Source organism: Erinaceus europaeus, chromosome 6 (assembly GCF_950295315.1).
Source record: "Erinaceus europaeus chromosome 6, mEriEur2.1, whole genome shotgun sequence".
In the NCBI taxonomy this organism is placed as follows: domain Eukaryota; kingdom Metazoa; phylum Chordata; class Mammalia; order Eulipotyphla; family Erinaceidae; genus Erinaceus; species Erinaceus europaeus.
In genome coordinates this window covers 21694194-21715831 of record NC_080167.1, presented here as the reverse complement: position 1 = coordinate 21715831, position 21638 = coordinate 21694194, and the positions used below count along the sequence as shown (strand labels likewise).

Here is a 21638-nt window from a genome sequence, read left to right as displayed (position 1 = left end):
TAGTTGTTGCTCCAACTTAATGCCTTTTATTAGTACTGATTTAAAGTATAATTTGAAATCAGGAAACACATAACTAAAGAAATTGAACTCGAGTTAATATGTGTAGTTTCTGAGCTTCACAGTCACACACATGTGGTGACAGGGCTTTGAGTGATTATCAAATGTAGAAATTACCACTCTGCAATAAAGTGAAGTTTTGTTAGAAAATTGAATGAAAAGAAAAAAAGAAGAAAGTAGAGAGGGAAAAATAAGGAAGTGAGCAAATTTGTGAAAGATACTCCCATCTCAAGTAGAGGAGAACAAGGCTACTTTGTGGGGATAAACTGAGGGCTGAAAAAACACAGGGAGGTTCTCAGGGAGTTTTTGTCTCATTTCCCCTTGAGTATGAAGCACTGTGTGATTATAGTTGCTATCATAAGACTGACAGTAGTAGTCAGCCTCATCCTCAGACTGCAGAGCAGAGATGATCAGGGAGGCAGCATTGGAGGAGCTGTCGATGGAGCCAGAGAACCGATCAGGAACCCCAGAGGGCCTTTTGTTATCTTCATAGATCACATTCCTGGGGGCACTGCCTGGGTACTGCTGGTACCAGTGCACATAGTTGTCTTCAATGTTGCCACTGCTGTGTATGCAGGGTATGGTCACTTCCTCTCCTGGATTCCCAGACACAGAGCTGGGCTGAGTCAGAGTAAATTGAGACAAAGTTCCTATGAGAAGAAAGCAACAAAAATTAGAAGACAGTTCAGAGCCTGCTCCAAGGAGAGATCACAGTCCCAGATGATACCCAGTTGTCCCCCAGAATCTACTGCAGGCATCACCTGTGCAGTGAGCCAGGAGGTTGAGGAAGAGCAGATCCCAGGCCATGGCGGAGATGCCCTCAGCCTTGCTTTTCTCAGACACACAGCCATGCCTGAGCCCAACAACCCTTTATGTCAGCCTTATCCAGGGAGTAGAAAGCCAACATGCAAATATTTCCCTTGCTGGAGGTGGTACAAGCACCACCTTCTACTTATGTCTGGGTTGCAGATACGTAAAAATAGAATTCTAATCGACAGAAAGGCTCTAGCTCAATGAAGGCAGTAGGAGTGTTGACAACAGCCGCAGAGGCTCAGAAACAGATGGTCAGACCACAGCGCCCTCTGGTGCACATACAGATATATAACTCCTGTGCCCTTGATATTCAGGGTCCCTCCAGTTTCACTTCCAGACTCATATTTAAAAAAATCTCAGCACAGTATTTTGTTATTTAAACACTTCAGAAACTCAGATAGAACAGTGCATTTTTAACTGCTTTTTGTAATTTGTATCACAATGTGAATAGGCTATGGAAGGAAATGGTGGTAGGGATCTTACATGTCTGAGGTACATCATGGAGCACATCCGTGGGCACTTCACTTACAGAGTACCCAACCACTTTGATGGGATGAGGGAAGAATCCTGGGACTGAAGACGTATTTCAGCACAAGATGATGCCACAAAGCATAGACTTTGTGAGGATGCAGGCAGGGCCATCATGTGTCTCAATTCTTGCCTTTGGTTCCTGATTATTAAATGATTTGTTCTTCTTTATATCTTTTTTTTTTTTTTCTCTCCAGGGTTATTGCTGGGCTTGGTGCCTGCACCATGAATCCACCGCTCCTGGAGGCCATTTTTCCCCCCTTTTTGTTGTAGCCTCGTTGTGGTTGTTATTATTGCCATTGTTGATGTTGTTCGTTAGGACAGAGAGAAATGGAGAGAGGAGGGGAGGACAGAGAGCGGGAGAGAAAGATAGACACCTGCAGATCTGCTTCACCGCCTGTGAGGCGACTCCCCTGCAGGTGGGGAGCCGGGGGCTGGAACTGAACTGGGATCCCCTACACCAGTCCCTGCTTTGCGCCACTTGCGCTTAACCCATTGCACCACCGCCCCACCCCCTCTTCTTTATATCTTAATGCTTTTTCAAACACCAAGTTGCAGAAGCCACAAAGACAGCAACCTGACTTCCCCATGCTAACAACCTCACCAATGTACCCTGGAACCTGAACTCTCAGGAGTGCTGTACCACTAGGGAAAGATAGAAACAGCTGGGAGTATGGATTGACCTGAAAACACCTATGTACAGTGGATAAGAAATTACAGAAGCCAGACATTCCACCTTTTGTACTCCATAATGAAGATCTTGGGTCCATGCTCCTATAGAAATAAAGAATAGGAAAGCTTCAAGGGAGAGTGTGGGATACAGAACTCTGGTGGTGAGAACTGTGTGGAATTTTACCCCTCTTATCATATGGTCTTGTTGATATTTTTTTTATTTTATAACTAAATTTGTAAAAAAAATAAATAAATGCTGGAAAGATTATAAATTATAAAAGGATTCATCCACATGATAGCACACTATATCATGAGCATGAATCCGGTTCCAGCCCTCTGTCCCCACCTGCAATTGGGGTGCTTCAGTAGTGTCAAAGCAGTCAGCAGGAATCACGCTTTCTCCCTCTGCCTCCCCTCCAATTTCAATTTCTCTATATTCTATCAATAATGTGTGTGTGTGTGTGTGTGTGTGTGTCTTACACCACCACTCCCATCAGCTATAACCATCTTCAGCTATAACTCTAGTGGCAAAGAAGAGAAAGAACAGAAGAAAGAAAGAGTAATTAAACATAAGGTTGAAATATGTTTTCTGAGAGAGTCTAGAAGTATGTTATATATCTAGGTAGGAAGGAGGGAATAGTCTACAAAAGATTGAGGTACATCATTTTGTGTATATTTTTGTTGCTGCTTTTAATCCAGTGCTTCTTCAAAACAAAATCATATATATATATACATATATGTATATATGTATATATATATATCACAGGAGTAGTGCATTGACTGTGCAGTTAACATTTTGACTCTCTGTTTTTATTTTAGTTTCATTCACTGTGTAAAAGACTCTTTAATTTGTATTGAGGTATATGTTCAATATGTGTGGAAATGTTTTTTGGCTTTATATTACATTTCATTCAATTTGTTCAATTCTTTCTTCAAATGAATGTTTCTTATTAGTACTGATTTAAACTATGGTTTAAAATCAGGAAGCACAATACTAAAGAAATTGGACTCCAGTTAATATGTATAGTTTCTGAGCTTCACAGTCACAGACATGTTGTGACAGAACCTTGACTTATTTTCAGTTGGGGAAATGATAACTCCTTACTAAGTGCATTTTTGTTGGAAAATTGAATGGAAATAAAGATAGAAGTAGAGAGGGGGAAAAAGGAAGTGAAGAAAATTGTGAAAAGACTCTCCCAATTCAAGTAGAAGAAAGCAAGCCTACTTTATAGGAATAGACTGAGGTTTGGAAAAAACACAGGGAGGTTCTCAGAGAGTTTTGCCTCACTTCCCCCTGGGTCTGAAACACTGCTATCTGAAGACTGACAAAAGTAGTCACCCTCATCCTCAGGCTGCAGCCCAGAGATGATCAGGGAGGCAGCATTGGAGGAGCTGTCAATGGAACCAGAGAACCAATCAGAAACTCCATAGGGTCTTTGGTTCTCATTGTAGATCTCATTCCCAGGGGGGACTACCTGAGTACTGCTGGTACCAATAAAAATATGTGCTTCCAATGTTGCCACTGCTGCATAGTCAGGAGGTGGTCAACACCTCCCCTTGATTCCCAGGCATAGAGCTGGGCTGTCACTGTAAATTGAGACAAAGTACCTGTGAAAAGAAATCAACAAAAAACAGAAGACAGAACAGATTCTGCTCCAAGGAGAGATCATCATCCCAGATGATACTCAGTTGTCCCCCAGAATCTACTGCAGGCACCACCTGTGCATTGAGTCAGGAGGAGAGTGAGGAAGAGCAGATCCCAGGTCATAGTGGAGATGCGCTCAGCCTTGTCTTTCTCAGACACACAGCCATGCCTGAGCCCAACAACCCCTTATGTCAAACCTTATCCATGGAGTGGAAAGCCAACATGTAAATGTTCCCCTTGATGGAGGCGGTACAAACACCACCTTCTAATTGCATCTGGGTTCTAGATAAATAAAAATAGAATTATAACAGACTAAAAAAGTCTCCAGTACAATAAAGACAGTGAAAGTACTGAGAACAGAGTAGCAGAAACTTATGAGCAGATGGTCAGACCACAACGCGCTCTGGTGCACATACAGATTCAGGCTCCCCCAATTCCATTTACAAACCCATATTCAAAAATCTCAGCACAGTATTCTATTATTTCAACCTTTCTAACACTCAGATGGACAATAACATTTTGAACTGCTTTTAATAATTTGTTGAGTATCACAATGTGAATAGACTTTCTATGAAAGGAAATGGTGGCAGGTCTCTTACATCTACAGAAGGGACATCATGGCGCACATTCATGGGCACCTCACTTACTGAATGCCCAGAAGCTAAGATGGGAAGAGGGAAGAACTCTGGGTGGGACTGAAGACATATTTCAGCACAAGAGATGCCACAAAGCATAAACTCTGTGAAGATGCTGGAAGGGGCAACTTGTGTGTCAATCAGAGAACAATTTACCTGAAATCTCAATTAAGAAAAGTGGGAAAGATTAGAAATTAAACATGGGAGGATGCAAAATGATACACTCAGTTGAAAGCACCCTATATCATGAGTATGCACTAGGGTTCCAGACCTCTGTTCCCAAAAGCAGTTAGGATGCTTCAGGAGTGGTGAAGGCAAACGCTAGAAGAAGAAGGAGTGGTGAAGCAGTCTGCAGGAATCCCTTTTTTGCACTCTCTGACTCCCCTCTCCTTTCAATTTCTCTATGCTTTATCAAAATTATAAGTATAAGGACAGAGTCAAGATGGCAATTTGGAGACAACACCTGGCCTGAGCTCTGCAAGGAGGCTGCTTCAAACTGGGAGGTTTGGGTGAGTGTAGGAGTTCTGAGTCAGTAGTGGGATAGGGGTGCACTGAGTGGGCAGACAGGAACTAAAGAAGAGTCCTATAATCCGTATTGGGGTTGGCAAACAGAGGCCAAAAAGGGACAAAAGAAACAGGGAGATTGGCTGGGAGTTTTCTGTTTTGCTAGTTCCCAAGCCCCACACCAGCTATTCCTGGTAGGACTCCTGTGGAGCTGTCTTCTTTATCAAGATTGCTGGATCAGCAAGGGTGTCACTCTAACATCTGTCATTAAAAGGATATAGAGGGTCCGGGTGGTGGTGCACTTGCTTGAGCGCACATATTACAACGTGCAAGGACCCGGGTTCGAGCCCCCAGTCCCCACCTGCAGAGGGAAAGCTTCATGAGTGGTGAAGCAGGGCTGCAGGTGTCTCTCTGTCTGTCTCCCTCTCTACCACCCCCTTCTCTCTTTTGATTTCTGGCTGTCTCTATCCAATAAATACATATAATAAAAATATTTAAAAAAAAAAAAAGGATACAGAAGGAAGCTGAAGCTCTATCTGAGTGACAGAAGACTCGGCCAATCAGGGCCTCAGTCTTGCCTGGGGTAAATTATCTGTGTTTCTCCCTAACACTTGAGTTTTCCTGATAGTTACCTCTTGAAATTGCTTATTTTCATCTTGGTGTAGGAAGGAGACAAGGCTGTGTGGAGCCAATCTGTACTGACTGAATCTGCAGAGTGACTGTTAGGAATTTTTATTTAATTTGATTCTATTTTTTTAAGGGTATTGACTTTTATTTTATTTATTTTATTTTTTATTTCTTTGTTGGGGAATTAATGTTTTAAATTCAACAGTAAATACAATAGTTTGTACATGAATAACATTTCCTAGTTTTCCATATAACAATACAACCCCCACAAGGTCCTCTGTCATCCTTCTTGGATCTGTATTCTCCCCACCCACCCACCTCAGAGTCTTTTACTTTGGTGCAATAGAGTATTGACTTTTAAAAATACATAGCAAGAACTTTTAGATGCATAACTTGATTAATTATACTTATGGAAGAGAACTAATGACTAAGTGAGGAATCTTCATATTATAGCCACATAACATTTTTTTTTATTTAAGAAAGGAGACATTAACAAAACCATAGGATAGGAGGGGTACAATTCCACACAATTCCCACCACCCGATTTCCATATCCCATCCCCTTCCCTGATAGCTATCCTATTCTCTATCCCTCTGGGAGTATGGAGCCAGGGTCTTTGTGGGTTGCAGAAGGTGGAAGGTCTGGCTCCTGTAATTGCTTTCCCGATGAACATGGGCGTTGACTGGTAGGTACATACTCTCAGTCTGCCTCTCTCTTTCCCTAATAGGGTGGGTCTCTGGGGAATCGGAGCTCCAGGACACATCTGTGGGGTCATCAGTCCATGGAAGTCTGGTCGGCATCATGCTGGCATCCAGAACCTGGTGGCTGAAAAGAGAGTTAACATACAAAGCCAAACAAATTGTTGAACAATCATGAACCTAAAGACTATAATAGTGCAGATGAAGTGTTGGGGGTATTCCCTGCATGCTCTTGTGTACTTCTGCTTTCAGGTATATATTTTTCCCCTAGTTTATGGGCATGGGTGAACCTATGCTCTATCTCAGGGGACTTGGACTATATCTAGGTTTGGGGACTTTATTGGGGAGTGGAACACCTGGAATGGAATTAGAGAATACTATGAAAGGAAAGGTCTCACCTGGGTGATGAAGCTGAAGGGTTGTCATTACACACCTGAAGTCTCTGGACACAGTCTGAAGTGAAGCATGCTGGGGTGGCACTCACTGCATTAATTAGGTTATGATCTGCAGATGCAGTATTATTTTATTTGAATTGAGAGAAGCATGTAGGAAAGTGGCCCCACCCTAAGGTTCCAAAACTGGGGGATATATAGGCTCTACAGTGGAAATGTGAGGTTCCTGCTGTCTTAGGGTTCAAGAAGACATGGATAGTTATTGTTATCATCACATTATTTGGTAATTGGGTTAACTTTGAAAAGTTCCTTTGTTGGGGTTTGCTGTATAATACCCAGCATCTTGTATATAACTGTGCCACTGGTTGCTTCTGTTCTACCTGGTCTAGACTTTTAAGAGAGTCAACATATCAAAGACTCAGCCTATGTATTTAAAAGCTTCAGTCTATGTTTTAAAAGGTTCGAGCCATATGATCAATTTTTCCCCTCTCATATTAATCAAAGGTTTATATGACTACACTTTAATAAGAGTGTACATAAACAACATTCCCACCACCAAAAGACTGTGTGCCATTCCACCTACCTACCCCCACCCACCCCTGCTGCCCCGGGAAGCTGAATGTCCACCCTCCCTCTCACCATAGAGTTTTTACTTTGGTGCCCTACTCTCGATTTAATCAGGTCCTGCTTTAGTTTCCCTTTATGTTCTTCTGTCTCAACTTCTGTTGATGAGTGGTGCTGTGCAGATGTCCCCTCAGGCTAGTGCCAGTTCCCGCGAGAGTTGGTACATTCTCAGAGTTCCTGTTCTGCCATGTTATCCCTTCAGGCTAGTGCCAGTTCCCGCGAGAGTTAATACGATATTCTTGAAATGCCCTTCCCAGTCAATCCTGTCACGGCTCATCACTCCCAGTTTTTGCCTCATAAAGCCCTTCTTCTTCCACCCCTCTCTCTCTTGCCCAATTTTCACCTCAGTGGTTAGACGCAGAAAAAGGTTGCTGTGCAAGGCGGCCATTTTTGCTACCTCCACGCGGCCAGAACCACTGTGCTCTAACCCAACTCTGAGGTGCCCACGTGAATAAAGAATTGTGTTCCCTCTCAACTCCAGATCTCCTCTCTCTCTCCTCTGTGTCACAGCACGACAGAGTGGGATCATCCCATACTCATCTTCATCTTTCTGACTTAGCTCATTTAACATAATTCCTTCTAGCTCTGTCCAAGATGGGTCAGATAAGGTGGGTTCATTGTTCTTAATAGCTGTGTAGTATTCCATTGTGTATATATATCACAGCTTTCTCAGCCACTCATCTGTTGTTGGGCACCTGGGTTCCTTCCAAGTTTTAGCTATTATGAATTGTGCTATGAACATAGGTGTACAATTTGATTCTATTATTATTATTATTATTATTATTAATATTATTATTTGTGCTTGTCTCTTTTCCATCCTCTACAGGTTGAGAAAAATTAGCTTTTGCTGCTTCTTCCATTGATAGGTGATTGAGTGTGGTACACAATTTGGGAGGAACTTGCTCCTATATCTTCCTTTTCTCCAGTTTTCTTTTTCTTTCCTTAAAGCTTATCTGAAAAATCTCTTTCCATTCACTGTTTTTTTTTCTTTTTTATTCACTGGCACTCTTTCATAAATTACCTTGTAGAAGAAGTCTGACTAAGAGTGGACTCTTTCTCCCCACCCCATTGCCATGACTCTCTCCTTTTTCCTTCCCTCTCTCTTCCCACTATCTCTAGAATTTATAGTTGACAGCTTATTTTCTTAATTGTCTATTATTGCCTTTCCCTTTTTTCTTCTTTTTTTCCCATTATTTTCATTTTGTTTGTTTTTGTTTTTAGAATGGAGGTGTTGCTTGGCTTACTGGTTTTGGTTGAACTTCATTAATCTTTGCTTCGGCTGCTATTGTACTTTCTGAGGTTTGTAACTTCATCTGAGAAAAGACTCTAGTGCGGCCTATACTCACACAACACAATAACTGATGAATGACAGGACAGAAAAATATAAAACACACCAATAAAAAAAGGTTAAATCAAGAGAAAATAAAGCTGGCACCCCAGTGAATCAAGATGAGAGCCCAGAAAAAATTCCAAGTAAACCAGAAAGAAGTATAAATAAGAAAGATAGCCAAACAATAATTGACCTAATAATCATAGAAATTATGACAGCCATTGAGGAAAAGCCTATCAGAAATAGGCAAACAACAGATAAGATCCTCAAGGAAAATACTAGCTACCTCAGTGTAATTAGAGAACTGAAAGCTGAAATAGCAGAACGAAAGGTAAAACTAGCAGAACAAACCAATACTGCAACTGAACTGACGAAGGAAGATGAGGGAAGGGAAATCAGATTAACAGAAGCAGAAAACTAAATTAGCCAGACAGAGGATGAGCTATAGAAAACTAAGAAGGAGGTAAAAGAGCTACAAAATTATATTGAGAGATACTGAAAATAACAAAAGAGACGATATGGGATGATCTCAAAAGAAGTAACATTCACATAACTGACCTAACAGAGGAAGAAAATGAGGAAGGGGAGGGAAACCACCTAGAGGAAATAATAGAGAAAAACTCTCCAGACCTAAACAACAGAAAGGATACCAAGATTCAAGATTCCCAGAGAGTCCCAAGTAGAATCAACCCAGATCTTAAGACACCAAGACACATCATAGTTACAATGGGAAAAAGTAAGGATAAAGAAAATATTCTAATGCCTGCAAAAGAAAAACAAGAAGTCACATACAAGGAAAAACCCAAAAGACTATTAGCAGACCTCTTCGCTCAAACTCTAAAAGTCAGAAGAGAATGGAAAGATATCTACAGAGCTCTCAATGAAAAAGGGTTTCACCCAAGGATGACATATCTCGCTAGAGTTTCATTCACACTAGATGGGGATAAAAACCTTCCCGGACAAGCAACAGTTAAAGAAGACAACTGTCACCAATAAGTGCAGCCTGGAATGTTCCTAGCTGTGACCACAGAATGTGAGCTCAGACCTATAATATACAGAGACACAGGCTCCTGTGCTGAATATGGGCCCCAGATCACATCAATGGAGTTTAGTGGTATTAATATACCCTTCCCATATTTGGGAACTACTCTTTTCTGTGATCCAGCTTTCTGTTTCTATTTCCAACGCTGATACCATCTCTCCAGTCAATATCTTTAGCCCACCTGCATGGTAGTTATCTGCTTTTGGTATCGGGGTGATGTTGGCTTCATAGAATGTGGAAAGGAGTGTTCCTTTTTCTTCGATCTTTTTGAAGATCTTTAAAAGTATAGGTTTTATCTGTTTCCTGAATATTTTGTAGAATTCTTTTGTAAAGTCTTCTGGTCCTGGACTTTTGCTGTTGTGAAGATTCTTAGCTTTTTTTAATTTCTTTGTCTGTGATTGGTGTATTTAGGTTCTGTAGTTCTTCTTGTTTCAGTTTTGGAAGGTTGTATTCCCCTTTTTAATGGGACAGTTTGATATTTTTTATAAGTATTATTTATTTGTTTATACATTTATTTTATTTGGATATAGAAAGGAATTTAGAAAGAGAAGATAAAGAGGGAGAGAGAAATACATCTGTGGCTCTGTTTCACTGCATGTGAAGCCTCCCCCATGCAGGTAGGGACTAGGACTTTCAGCTAGGGTCTTCAGGCACTGTGATGTGTACTCAGTCAGGTGCAACAACATCTGGCTCTGCTACTTTTTGCTTTTATATTTTAATTGTGTGAGTTATTTATGAAATTTTGCTTTCAAACCATTTGTAAGACATTTGATGTATAAATATATTCTGAGAGTTAGTTTGACTTTTCATTATTAGTTTATTTTCATCCACTGTGTAAAAGACTCTTTAATTTTTATAGAGGTATATGTACATATATGTGTGGAAATTTTTTTTTGCCTTTATAGTCCATTCCATTCAATTTCTTTAATTGTTGCTCCAGCTGAATGTTTTTTTTAGTAATAGTACTGATTTAAACTATGGTTTGAAATCAGAAAGCACAATACTAAAGAAATTGGACTCCAGTTAATAAGTATAGCTTCTGAGCTTCACAGTCACAGACATGTTGTGACAGCACCTTGACTTACTATCAGCAGAGGAAATGACCACTCCCCACTAAAGTGAAGTTTTTTTAGAAAATAGAATGAAAAAAAAAATAGAAGTATCTGGGGGGGGGGAGGCAGTGAATAAAAGTGTAAAAAGACCCTCTCAATTCAAGTAAGGAAAGCAAGCCTACTTTATGGAACTAGACTGAGGTTTGAAAAAACACAGGGAGAGGAGATTTTGTTTCAGTTCCCCCTGGGTATGAAGCACTGTGTGATTATCACTGCTATCATAAGACTGACAGTAGTAGTCACCCTCATCCTCAGGCTGCAGACCAGAGATGCTCAGGAAGGCAGCATTGGAGGAGCTGTCAATGGAGCCAGAGAACCGATCAGGAACCCCAGAGGGCCTTTTGTTATCATTGTAGATCACATTCCTGGGGGCATTGCCTGGGTACTGTTGGTACCAGTGCACATAGTAGCTTCCAATGTTGCCACTGCTGTGTTTGCAGGAGATGGTCACCTTCTGTCCTGGATTCCCAGACATAGAGCTGGGTTGAGTCAGCGTAAATTGAGACAGTGTCACTGCAAGAAGAAATCAATAAAATTTAGAGGACAGAACAGAACCTGCTCCAAGGAGAGAGATCACCATCCAAGATGATTCTCAATTCTGCCTCAGTATATGCTGCAGACATCACCTGTGCAGTGAGCCACGAGGGTGAGGAAGAGCAGATCCCAGGCCATGGCAGAGATGCCCACAGCCTTTCCTTTCTCACACACACAGCCATGCCTGAGCCCAACAACCCTTTATGTCAACCTTATCCAGGGAGTGGAAAGCCAACATGCAAATGTCCCTCTTGCTGGAGGTGGTACAAGCACCACCTTCTATTTATGCCTGGGTTGCAGCTAAATAAAAATAGAATTCTGACTAAAAAGGCTCCAGGACAATGAAGGGAGTAAATTGCTGTGTACAGGAGCAGCAGAGGCTCAGAAAAAGATGGTCAAACCACAGCACCCTCTGCTGCATATACAAGATATGTAACTTCTGAGCTCCTGATGATGTTCAGGGGCCCTCCAGTTTCAATTCCAAACCCATATTCCAGTATCTTAGCACAGTATTTTGTTATTTAAACCCTTCTAACACTCAAATTGAGCATGATATTTTGAACTGCTCTTTATAATTTGTTCAGTATCACAGTATGAATAGGCATTCTATGGAAGGAAATGGTGGCAGGACTCTTACATCTCCAAGAGGGACATCATGGAACACATCCACAGGCACCTCACTTACAGAATGCCCAGCCACTTATATGGGAGAAGGGAAGAACCCTGGAAGTGAAGAGATATTTTGGCACAAAAAGGTGCCACAAAGCATAAAGTCTGTGAGGATGCAGGAAGGGGCATCCTGTGTGTCACTCAAAGAACAATTCACTTTGAAGTCTCAAATAAGAAAATCTGTTAAAAATTAAAGATTAAACATGAGGGGGCTTCAAATGCTGCACCCAGTTGAAAGCACCCTATATCATGAGCATGCACCAGGGATCCATCCCTCTGTCACCACCAGCAGTCAGCAATTCGGATGCTTCCGGAGTGGTAAAGCAGTGTGCAGGTATCCCTCTTTCATCCTATCTGTCTCTCCTCCCTGTTCAGATTCTCTGTGCTGTATCACAACTACACATCACCCCCACCAATACCTCAATGCCCAGCTATAAACCTTGTGGCAAAGAAAGAAATGAAACATAGAATAATTAAACATAGGTGTGAGATATGTTTGCAGATAGAATCCAGAAGTCAGTTAGGTAAGTAGGTAGAAAGGAGGGAAGAGTCTATGAAAGATTGAGGCACACCATTTTGTGTATATTTCTGTTGCTGTGTCTAACCCTCTGTTATTTCAAAATAAACTAATACATCCCAGCAGTAGTGCATTGGTGGTACAGGCCTCTAGCACCAGCTATAGCACTGACAGCAAAGAAAGAAAAAAGAAAGAAGGGAAAAGGAAGAAGAAAGAAAGAAAGAATAATTAAAAAATAAATTTGAAATATGTTTGCAGAGAGAATCCAGAAGCCAGTTAATCAGTTATATGTATCTGTAAGAAAGAAGGGAGTGTCTATATGAGATTGAAGCCAATCATTTTATGTCTAGTTTCTCTTTCACTGTTTTTAACTCTTGTAATAAAATTGAGATATAATTGATTTGGAGAACACAAATAAGAACTTGATGTCCTATTTTAGAAATGTAGGAAACGGCAACTGGAGAAGTTGTATAGATGAAAGACAAATTCTACAATCTGTTCACCGTCTGAGAGAGAAGCATTAGAGCTGTGATTGACTTCTCTGTAAATAATGTCAATATAGAATTTGTTATATTTGCAGAAACCTGTGCATTTTAGGAAGTTATTCAGTAGTGACCAAAACTAATTTTATATTTTTTTTATTTTATTGCCACTGTGGCTTAACTCACCACAGGTGAATTTTTTCTTAAGGCACTAGTTTTTTTATATTTATTTATTTTCCCTTTTGTTGCCCTTGTTGTTTTTTTTTTGTTGTTGTTGTTATTATTGCTGTTGTTATTGATGTTGTCATTGTTGGATAGGACAGAGAGAAATTGAGGAGGGGAAGACAGAGAGGAGGAGAGAAAGATAGACACCTGCAGACCTGCTTCACTACCTGTGAAGCAACTCCCCTGCAGGTGGGGAGCTGGAGTCTTTAACCAGGATACTTATACCAGTCCTTGCACTTTGTGCCACCTGCTCTTAAACTGCTGCACTACCGTCCAACTCCCCACAGGAACCTTTTTAGACAGTAAGACAGACAGTGACAGAAAGAAAAACAACATGGTATCTATGTTTCCCTCAGCTTAGTGGTGGTCAGGTTCAAAGCTAGGTCATGCACATGACAAAGCAAGTGCACTGCCCAATGAGCTATCTTGCTGGTCCAAATATGAATGGTGTTATAAGGAGGTTGTATTATCTGAGAAAATGTCTAATGATGAATTCAGGAAAGATTTCTCATTCCTTTTTTATTATTTAATAATGAACAACTAAACCGTAGGATTAGAAGGGTACCATTCTACATAATACCCATCCCCGGAGTTTTGTATACCAACCCCTGCATTGGAAGCCTTCCTATTCTTTATTCCCTCTAGGACTATAGACCCAGGATCAGTATGGTATCAGTATTGTATCAGTCCTGTAACCAACCCCACCTCTCCAAAGCCCTGTCCCATTAGGGAAAAAGTGAGACAGCCTGGGTGTATGGATCAACCTGCCAATACCCATGCCCAGCATAATGCACCTCATAATGATCCTGGCTCAATGCTTCCCAAAGGGATAAAGAGTAGGGAAGCTTTCAAAGTAGGGTATACCAAATTCTGATGGTGGGAACTGTGTGGAACTGTATACCCCTCTTATCCTATGTAGTCTTGTTGATCATTATTAAATCACTAAAATAAAATAAAGTTATTCACATATGTGTTGTGTGGGACTATGTGAAAGCTTGGTAGAGATTAAGGGAGCTCTCCCATCCTTGGATGGAGGTCTGGAAAGACACCCCACTTGTTAGCCTCTCTCCTTATAGAGATGAGCCAAGAGGGAAAAGTCTCCCATATTCAGTTTCTCCTTGTTAGTCTCTCAAGCTCACAGAAAGCCTATAAGCCTCTCACACCTAGTTGCCCCTGCTAGCAGGCCAAATGGCTGCCTGCTTGAGGGTTCACTCAAAGTTCACACATTCGCTATAACTTCACCTTTTGATCATATAGGAGAACACACTTTATCATACACCCCTGCCAGTACCAGGCAGTGAGACCCCATATTCTATTTCCTTGTGCCCTTTGATCTGTGATTTACATAAATCTTTGTTTTTCTCCTTCTCTGCCTCACCTTACTGGTTTAACCCTATGTTTCTCTCAAATACCTTTGGATAATTAATTTGCCTGCATCATGGAAACTGTCTTGACCTTTATGTATCTCATCAATTCTTGTCATACCAACCTCCTACCATGGGGTCAAGCTGACCTTTAAGAAACCTGTAATTTCTGACATGTGAAAAATGTTCTTTGTTTAACTCAGTATAAAGCCTGTACCCACCTTTAAATAAACAGATGTTCATACCAGAATGTTTCCTGATGCCTCTTTCTAATTCACTCAGCCACTAGAGTTGGTGAGGGAGGGTCAGAGTCTTACCCCCCCCCCCGTTGGAGCCACTCCATGTAAGCCCCAGCAGTTTTAGTTATAGTCTATATTTTCATTAACTAAAAAAGGTTTATTTAATTGTATTGCCCTTTTCAGTGGGACAGTTTGATACTTTTTTAAGGTATTATTTATTTATTTATTTATTTATTTGGATATATACAGAAAGGATGAGCAAGAGAAGGTAGAGAGGGAGAGAGATAGACATACATCTGCAACTCTGTTTCCTTGCTTAGGAAGCCTCCCCCATGCAGATAGGGACCAGAGCCTTGAAGCAAGGTCTTTGTGCATTGTGACATGTACTCATCCAGATGCAACAGTAACTGACCTTGATACTTTTTTATTTTATTTTTGAGTTGTGTGAGTTATTTATGTATTTTGTCTTTCAAACCACTTGTAAGATATGTGATGTATAATTTTTTTAATTTTTTATTTATAAAAAGGAAACATTGACAAAACCATAGGATAAGAGGGGTACAATTCCACACAATTCCCACCACCAGAACTCTGTATCCCATCCCCTCCCTTGATAGCTTTCCTATTCTTTAACCCTCTGCGAGTATGGATCCAAGGTCATTGTGGGAATGCAGAAGGTGGAAGGTCTGGTTTCTGTAGTTGCTTCCCCGCTGAACATGGGCATTGACAGGTCAATCCATACTCCTAGCCTGCCCCTCTTTTTCCCTAGAAGCATTGGATTCTATGGAATCAGAGCTCCAGGACATTGGTGGGATTGTCTGTCCAGGCAAGTCTGATTGGCATCATGCTAGCATCTGGAACCTGGTGGCTAAAAAGAGAGTTAAGATATAAAGCCAAACAAGTTGTTGGCTAATCATGAACCTAAAGGCTGGAGTAGTGCAGGTGAAGAGTTGGGAGGTGGTCTCCACTCTGTAGATAGCTAATAGGCATATTTTAGTCATATTACAAAGGGCCTGTTCTATACTAGTTTTTTCCCCTGAGCCTGAAATCTGATATGCAGGTGGATCCTAGTTTTTGTCTGGGGAGAGGATGTCATGGCTGGAAAAATTACCAGAAAGCTGGATCTGGGAAGAGACTAGCTCCCAAATATAGGAAAGGTATATAAATATTGTTAATTGTAAAAACCATAGATTTGATGTGATCTGGGGCCCATATTCAGCTTAGGATCCTGTGTGACCTCTGCATCCCTTTAGATTCAACCTCACATTCTGTGTCATCAGTAGGAACATTCCAAGCTGCCCCAATATCAGGACCCATCTTCCTCAGGTGTAGCATAGAGTATGTTTTTCAGCTCCCCCTCAGAGGATGGAACATTCTCTACCATTGGTGATCCAAACTGAGGGCAAGGTCCTATGGGGGTCCACAAAGTGTTCTATTTTGTTTTTCCTGACATAGATGACTGGTAAAAATGGAGAGAGGGATTTATTCAAGGTCTAGGCCCATCATGTCTGTTTGGGAATCTCAGGACTCCCAAAATAGGGCCCCAGATGATGGGGTGGCCTGATAGTGACTAAAGAGTCATCATTAAAGTATGCCAGTCTCTTGCCCTTATTCAGCTTTTGCAGTCCTTGTTTTGATAAGGAAGGCTTAGGAGTGAGTGAAGGAATTATAATAGGAAATAGGTGAGGAGAGTTTCTAAGTCTAGGTAGACACTATTTCATTATGAACTTCATACTGACTCACTGTAGACTATTGTGTACTTATGCTTTCAGGTATATATTTTGCCCTAATTTATGGATACATGTGAACATATGTGCTATCTCATGAGACTTGGTCTATATTTAGGTTTTGAGACTTTGTTGAGAAGTTAACTACCTGGAATGGAATTAGAGAATCCTATGAAAGGAAATGTCTCACCCAAGTAATGATCTTGAAGGGTTGACATTCCATACTTGACGTCTCTGGACACAGTCTGAAGTGAAGCATACCGAGGTGGTACCCGTTACATTGATTAGGTTGGGATCAGCAGATGTGATATCATTTGGTATGAATGAAGGAAAGTGAGCCCCACTCTAGAGGTTCCAGGACTGGGGAAATATAGGCTCTATAGAGGAAGTGGGAGGTTCCTACTGTCTTAGGTTTTAAGAAGGCAATAGATAGTTATTGCTATAATCATACTATTTGGCAATTGGGTTAACTTTGAAAAATCATTTTGTAAGGATTTGCCATATCATACACACCATCACCATAATTTATTTCCTTTGACATTATTAGTATATAGCTGTGCCACTGCTTGCTTCTGTTCTCTCTGGTCTAAGCTTTTAAGAGAGTCAACATATCAAAGACTCAGCCTATGGTCTGTGCATTAAAAAGAAGTACAGAGGGGAAAAAGAAGGCAGTGAAGAAATTTGTGAAAAGACCCTGCTATCTCAAGCAGAGGAGAGCAGTCTACTTTATGAGGATAGACTGAGGGCTGAATAAACACAAGGAGGTGCTCAGGCAGTTTTTGTCTCACTTACCCCTGGGTCTGAAGCACTGTGTGATAATCATTGCTATCATAAGACTGACAGTAATAGTCAGCATCATCCTCAGGCTGCAGACCAGAAATGGTCAGGGAGGCAGCATTGGAGGAGCTGTCAATGGAGCCAGAGAACCGATCAGGAACCCCAGAGGGCCTTTTGTTATCATTGTAGATCACATTCCTGGGGGCACTGCCTGGGTACTGCTGGTACCAGTGCACATATTTGCTTCCAATGTTGCCACTGCTGCGTTTGCAGGAGATGGTCACCATCTGTCCTGGATTCCCAGACATAGTGCTAGGCTGAGTCAGTGTAAATTGAGATAAAATGCCTGTGAGAAGAAAGCAAAAATCAGAGGACAGAACAGATCCTGCTCCAAGGAGATATCACAGTCCCAGATGATACTCAGTTGTCCCCCAGAATCTACTGCAGGCATCACCTGTGCAGTGAATCAAGAGGGTGATGAAGAGCAGATCCCAGGCCATGGTGGAGATGCCCACAGCCTTGCCTTTCTCAGACACAGCCATGCCTGAGCCCAACAACCCTTTATGTCAGCCTTATCCAAGGAGTGGAAAGCCAACATGCAAATGTTCCCCTTGGTGGAGGCTGTACATGCACCACCTTCTACTTATGCTTGGGTGCAGTTAAGTAAAAATAGAATTCTGACTAAGAAGTCTCCAGTGCAATGAAAGCAGAAGTGCCCAGAACAGAGCAGCAGAGGCTCAGAACAGATGGTCAGACCACAGCGTCCTCTGCTGCACATTCAAGATATGTAACTCCTGAGCACCCAATGATGTTCAGGGGCCCTCCAGTTTCAATTCCAAACCCATATTCAAAAATGTCAACACAATACCTGTTATTTCAACCCTTCTAACACTCAAATGAACCATAACATTTCGAACTGCTCTTTGTAATTTGTTGAGTATCACAATATGAATAGGCTTTCTGTGGAAGGAAATGATGGCAGGACTCACATCTCCAAGAGGGACATCATGGAACACATCCATCCATGAGCATTTCACTTACTGAATGTCCAGCCACTTAAATGGGAAGAGGGAAGACCCCTGGGACAGAAGACATATTTCAGCACAAAAAGATGCCACAAAGCATAACCTCTGTGAGGACGCAGGCAGGGGCATCCTGTATGTTATTCAGAGAACAACTTACTTTGAAGTCTCAATTAAGAAAAGCAGGAAAGATTATAGATTAAACACGAGGGGGCTTCAAATGCTGCATCCAGTTGAAAGCACCCTAATTCATGAGCATGCAACAGTGTTCCAGCCCTCTGTCACCACCAGCAGTCAGCAATTCGGGTGCTCCTGGATGGTGAGGGAGTCTGCAGGTACCACTCCTTCTTCCGCTCTGTTTCTACTCCCCATTCAATTTTTCCATGGTACATCACAACCATATATATCTATATATATAATGCACCCATACCCACACACCCATTCCCAGCTATCACCCTTGTGGCAAAAAAGGAAAGAAGAGTAATCAAACATAGGTTGGAGATGTGTTTGCAGAGAGAATCCAGTAGTCAGATAGATAACTAAGTAGGAATGAGAGAAGAGTCTATAAAATATTGAGGTGCATCATTTCGTGTATACATTCTTACTGTTTTTAACCCTCTAATCTTATAATGTAATATAATATAATATAATATAAATATATATCCAGAAGTAGTGTCATAGTGGTGCAGGCTTCCAGCATCAGCTATAGCAGTGGCAGAAAATAAAGGAAAGAAGGAAGGAAACAGAAAAAAAAGAGTAATTAAATATGAATTTGAAATATTTTTGCAGAGAGAATCCAGAGGTCAGCTAATCAGTTAGATTTATCGGTAGGAAGAGTCTATAAAAGACTGAAACCAATTAATTCATGTACAGTTTGTGTTTCACTATTTTTAACTCTTGTAAGACATTTGGGATATAATTGATTTAGAGAACCCAAATAAGAACTTGATGTCCTAAGGCAGGGGTAGATAACATAATGGTTATGCAAAGAGACTCTCATGCCTGAGGCTCTGAAGTCCCAAATTCAATCCCCCTGCACCACCATAAGCCAGAGCTGTGCAGTGCTCTGGTATTTCTCTCTGTGTCTTTCTCTCTGCATCTCTCTCAAAAATAAAATAAATAAAATACTTAAAAAAATTTCTAAAGAAAAAAAAGAACTTGATGTTCTATTTTAGAAATGTAGGAAATGGTGACTGGAGCAGTTGAGTAAATGAAAACCAAATTCTACAATCTGTTCAAAGTGGGAGAGAGAAGCACCAGAGCTGTGATTGAATTTCCTGTAAACAACATCCATAAAAATCTTGAATTGTTTGCAGAAACCTGTGTATTTTAAGAAGTTATTCAATCATGACCAAACATGATTTTATATATTTTTTAATTCTATTACCACTGTGGCTTAACTCTCCACAGATAACTTTTTCAGACAGTAAGACAGACACAAAGACAGAGAGAAAACAACATGGTATCAAAGCTTCCCTCAGTATAATGGTGGTGAGGTTCAAACCTAGATCATGCACATGACAAAGCAAGTGCACTGCCCTGTGAGCTATCTTGCTGATGCAAATATGAATGGTGCTATAAGGAGATTACCTGAGAAAGTGTCTAATGACTAATTCAGGGAAGACTTTCTCAAACAGTCATTCGTTTTTTTATTGAGTTAATAATGATCAACAAGATGACAGGAAAGAAGAGTACAATTCTACATACATCACATCACCAGAGTTCTGTATCCCTTCCCCTGCATTGGAAACCTTCCTGTTCTTTATTCCCTCTAGGAGTATGGACCCAGGATGAGTATGGGGTGCAGAAGGTGGAAGGTCCACTTCTGTAATTGCTTCTCCACTGAACATGGGCATTAGCAGGTTAAAAGATACTCCCAGACTGATTCTATCTTTCCTTAGTGGGGCAGGGATATGGAGAGGAGGGGTTCCAGAACACATTGGTGAGGTCATCTGCCCAAGGAAGTGTCAGGTTGGTGTCATGATAACATCTGCAGCTTGGTGGCTGAAAAGCATTGAGACATGAAGCAGAACAAATTGTTCCATAACCAAGAGCCTAAAGGTAAGAATAAAGCAGATGAAATTTGGGGTCTCCATTTTGGAAAAAGCTAGGAAGTCTAGTTTAGGTATATTCCAATGGGCCCATGACTTCCCAGATATTTGTCTGAGTCCAACATCTAACATGCAGGTGGGCTAAAAGTATTGTCAGGCAAGATGGTGTCACAGTTGGAAATGGGACTAGAAAGCTGAATCAGGAAGCAAGTAGATCAAAAATATGGAAGCACACATAAATACCATTCATTATAAACCCCATCTATCTTATCAGCACAGGAGACTGTTTAACCTCTGAATCTTGTAGGTCTGAGCTCTCATCCTGTCATAGCTAGGAACATTCTAGGCTGCACTTATCTCAGAAGCCATTTTCCTCGAATGGGGTTGCATGTTCAACCAGCCTCCGTTCAGAGAGTCAGGCAGTCCATATTATTGCTCCTCACTGAGCGCAAGTTCCTGTAGAGGCCCACAGGAGTGCCCACTATGTTGATCCTGATGGAGATGACCAGTGATGGTGGAGAGAGGAATCTGATAGAGGTCTAGGTCAATGGGGCCCCTTGGAATATATCTAAAATAGACTTCCTAGTTTTTTCCTTGAGACCCAAAAGTCTTCTCTGATTATTAAACAATTTGTTCAGCTTTATATATTTTATTTTTTATTTATAAAAAGGAAACATTGGGAGTCGGGCGGTGGCGTAGTGGGTTAAGCGCACGTGGCACAAAGCGCAGGGACCGGTGTAAGGATCCCGGTTCGAGCCCCCGGCTCCCCACCTGCAGGGGAGTCGCTTCACGGGCGGTGAAGCAGGTCTGCAGGTGTCTATCTTTCTCTCCCCTCTCTCTCTGTCTTACCCTCCTCTGTCCATTTCTCTCTGTCCTATCCAACAACAAAGCAACGTCAACAATGGCAATAATAACCGCAACGAGGCTGCAACAACTAGGGCAACAAAAAGGGGGGGAAATGGCCTCCAGGAGTGGTGGATTCATGGTGCAGGAGCCCAGCAATAACCCTGGAGCAAAAAAAAAAAAAAAAAGGAAACATTGATTAAACCATAGGATAAGAGGGGTGCAACTCCACACAATTCCCACCACCATAACTCTGTATCGCATCCCCTCACCTGATAGATTTCCTATTCTTTAACCCTCTGGGAGTATGAACCCAAGATCACTGTAGGATGCAGAAGGTTGAAGTTCTGGCTTCTGTAATTGCTTCCCCACTGAGCATGGGTGTTTACAGGTCGATCCATACTCCCAGCCTGTCTGTCTCTTTTCCTAGTGGGGAAGGGCTTTGGGGAAGCAGAGCTCCAGGACACATTGGTGAGGCTATCTGTCCAGGGAAGTCTGGAATGCATCCT

General features: G+C 41.4%; 1 protein-coding gene and 2 gene segments (V, D, J or C); all 3 read right to left on the bottom strand.

The window, feature by feature from the left end:
- Positions 1-285: 285 nt before the first annotated feature.
- LOC103127089 (immunoglobulin lambda variable 6-57-like) lies at positions 286-889 on the bottom strand. The segment is given in 2 exon segments: positions 286-707; positions 819-889. Coding segments are annotated over 2 exon segments (468 nt in total).
- A 2407-nt stretch (positions 890-3296) lies between these two features.
- On the bottom strand, positions 3297-11374 carry LOC103127088 (immunoglobulin lambda-1 light chain-like). The gene is made up of 8 exons (XM_060192668.1): positions 11306-11374; positions 10802-11192; positions 8877-8892; positions 6789-6796; positions 6350-6374; positions 4507-4513; positions 3546-3678; positions 3297-3462 (listed from the first exon to the last, which is right to left on the bottom strand). The coding sequence occupies exons 1-8, from the start codon at positions 11349-11351 to the stop codon at positions 3297-3299; spliced, it is 792 nt and encodes a 263-aa protein (XP_060048651.1). The 5' UTR covers positions 11352-11374.
- Positions 11375-17224: 5850 nt separating this feature from the next.
- Positions 17225-17762, bottom strand: LOC103127087 (immunoglobulin lambda variable 6-57-like). The segment is given in 2 exon segments: positions 17225-17559; positions 17668-17762. Coding segments are annotated over 2 exon segments (423 nt in total).
- Positions 17763-21638: the final 3876 nt, after the last annotated feature.

Excerpts from the sequence above, each read along its gene's own strand:
- LOC103127088 (XM_060192668.1), bottom strand. The coding sequence starts at position 11,351 with ATGGCCTGGGATCTGCTCTTCCTCACCCTCGTGGCTCACTGCACAG. Across the intron at positions 11,193-11,305 it reads CCTCGTGGCTCACTGCACAG|TGACACTGTCTCAATTTACG; the intron begins GTGATGTCTGCA and ends TTCTTCTTGCAG. Across the intron at positions 3,463-3,545 it reads TTGGTACCAGCAGTACTCAG|CTCCTCCAATGCTGCCTCCC; the intron begins GTAGTCCCCCCT and ends TTCCATTGACAG.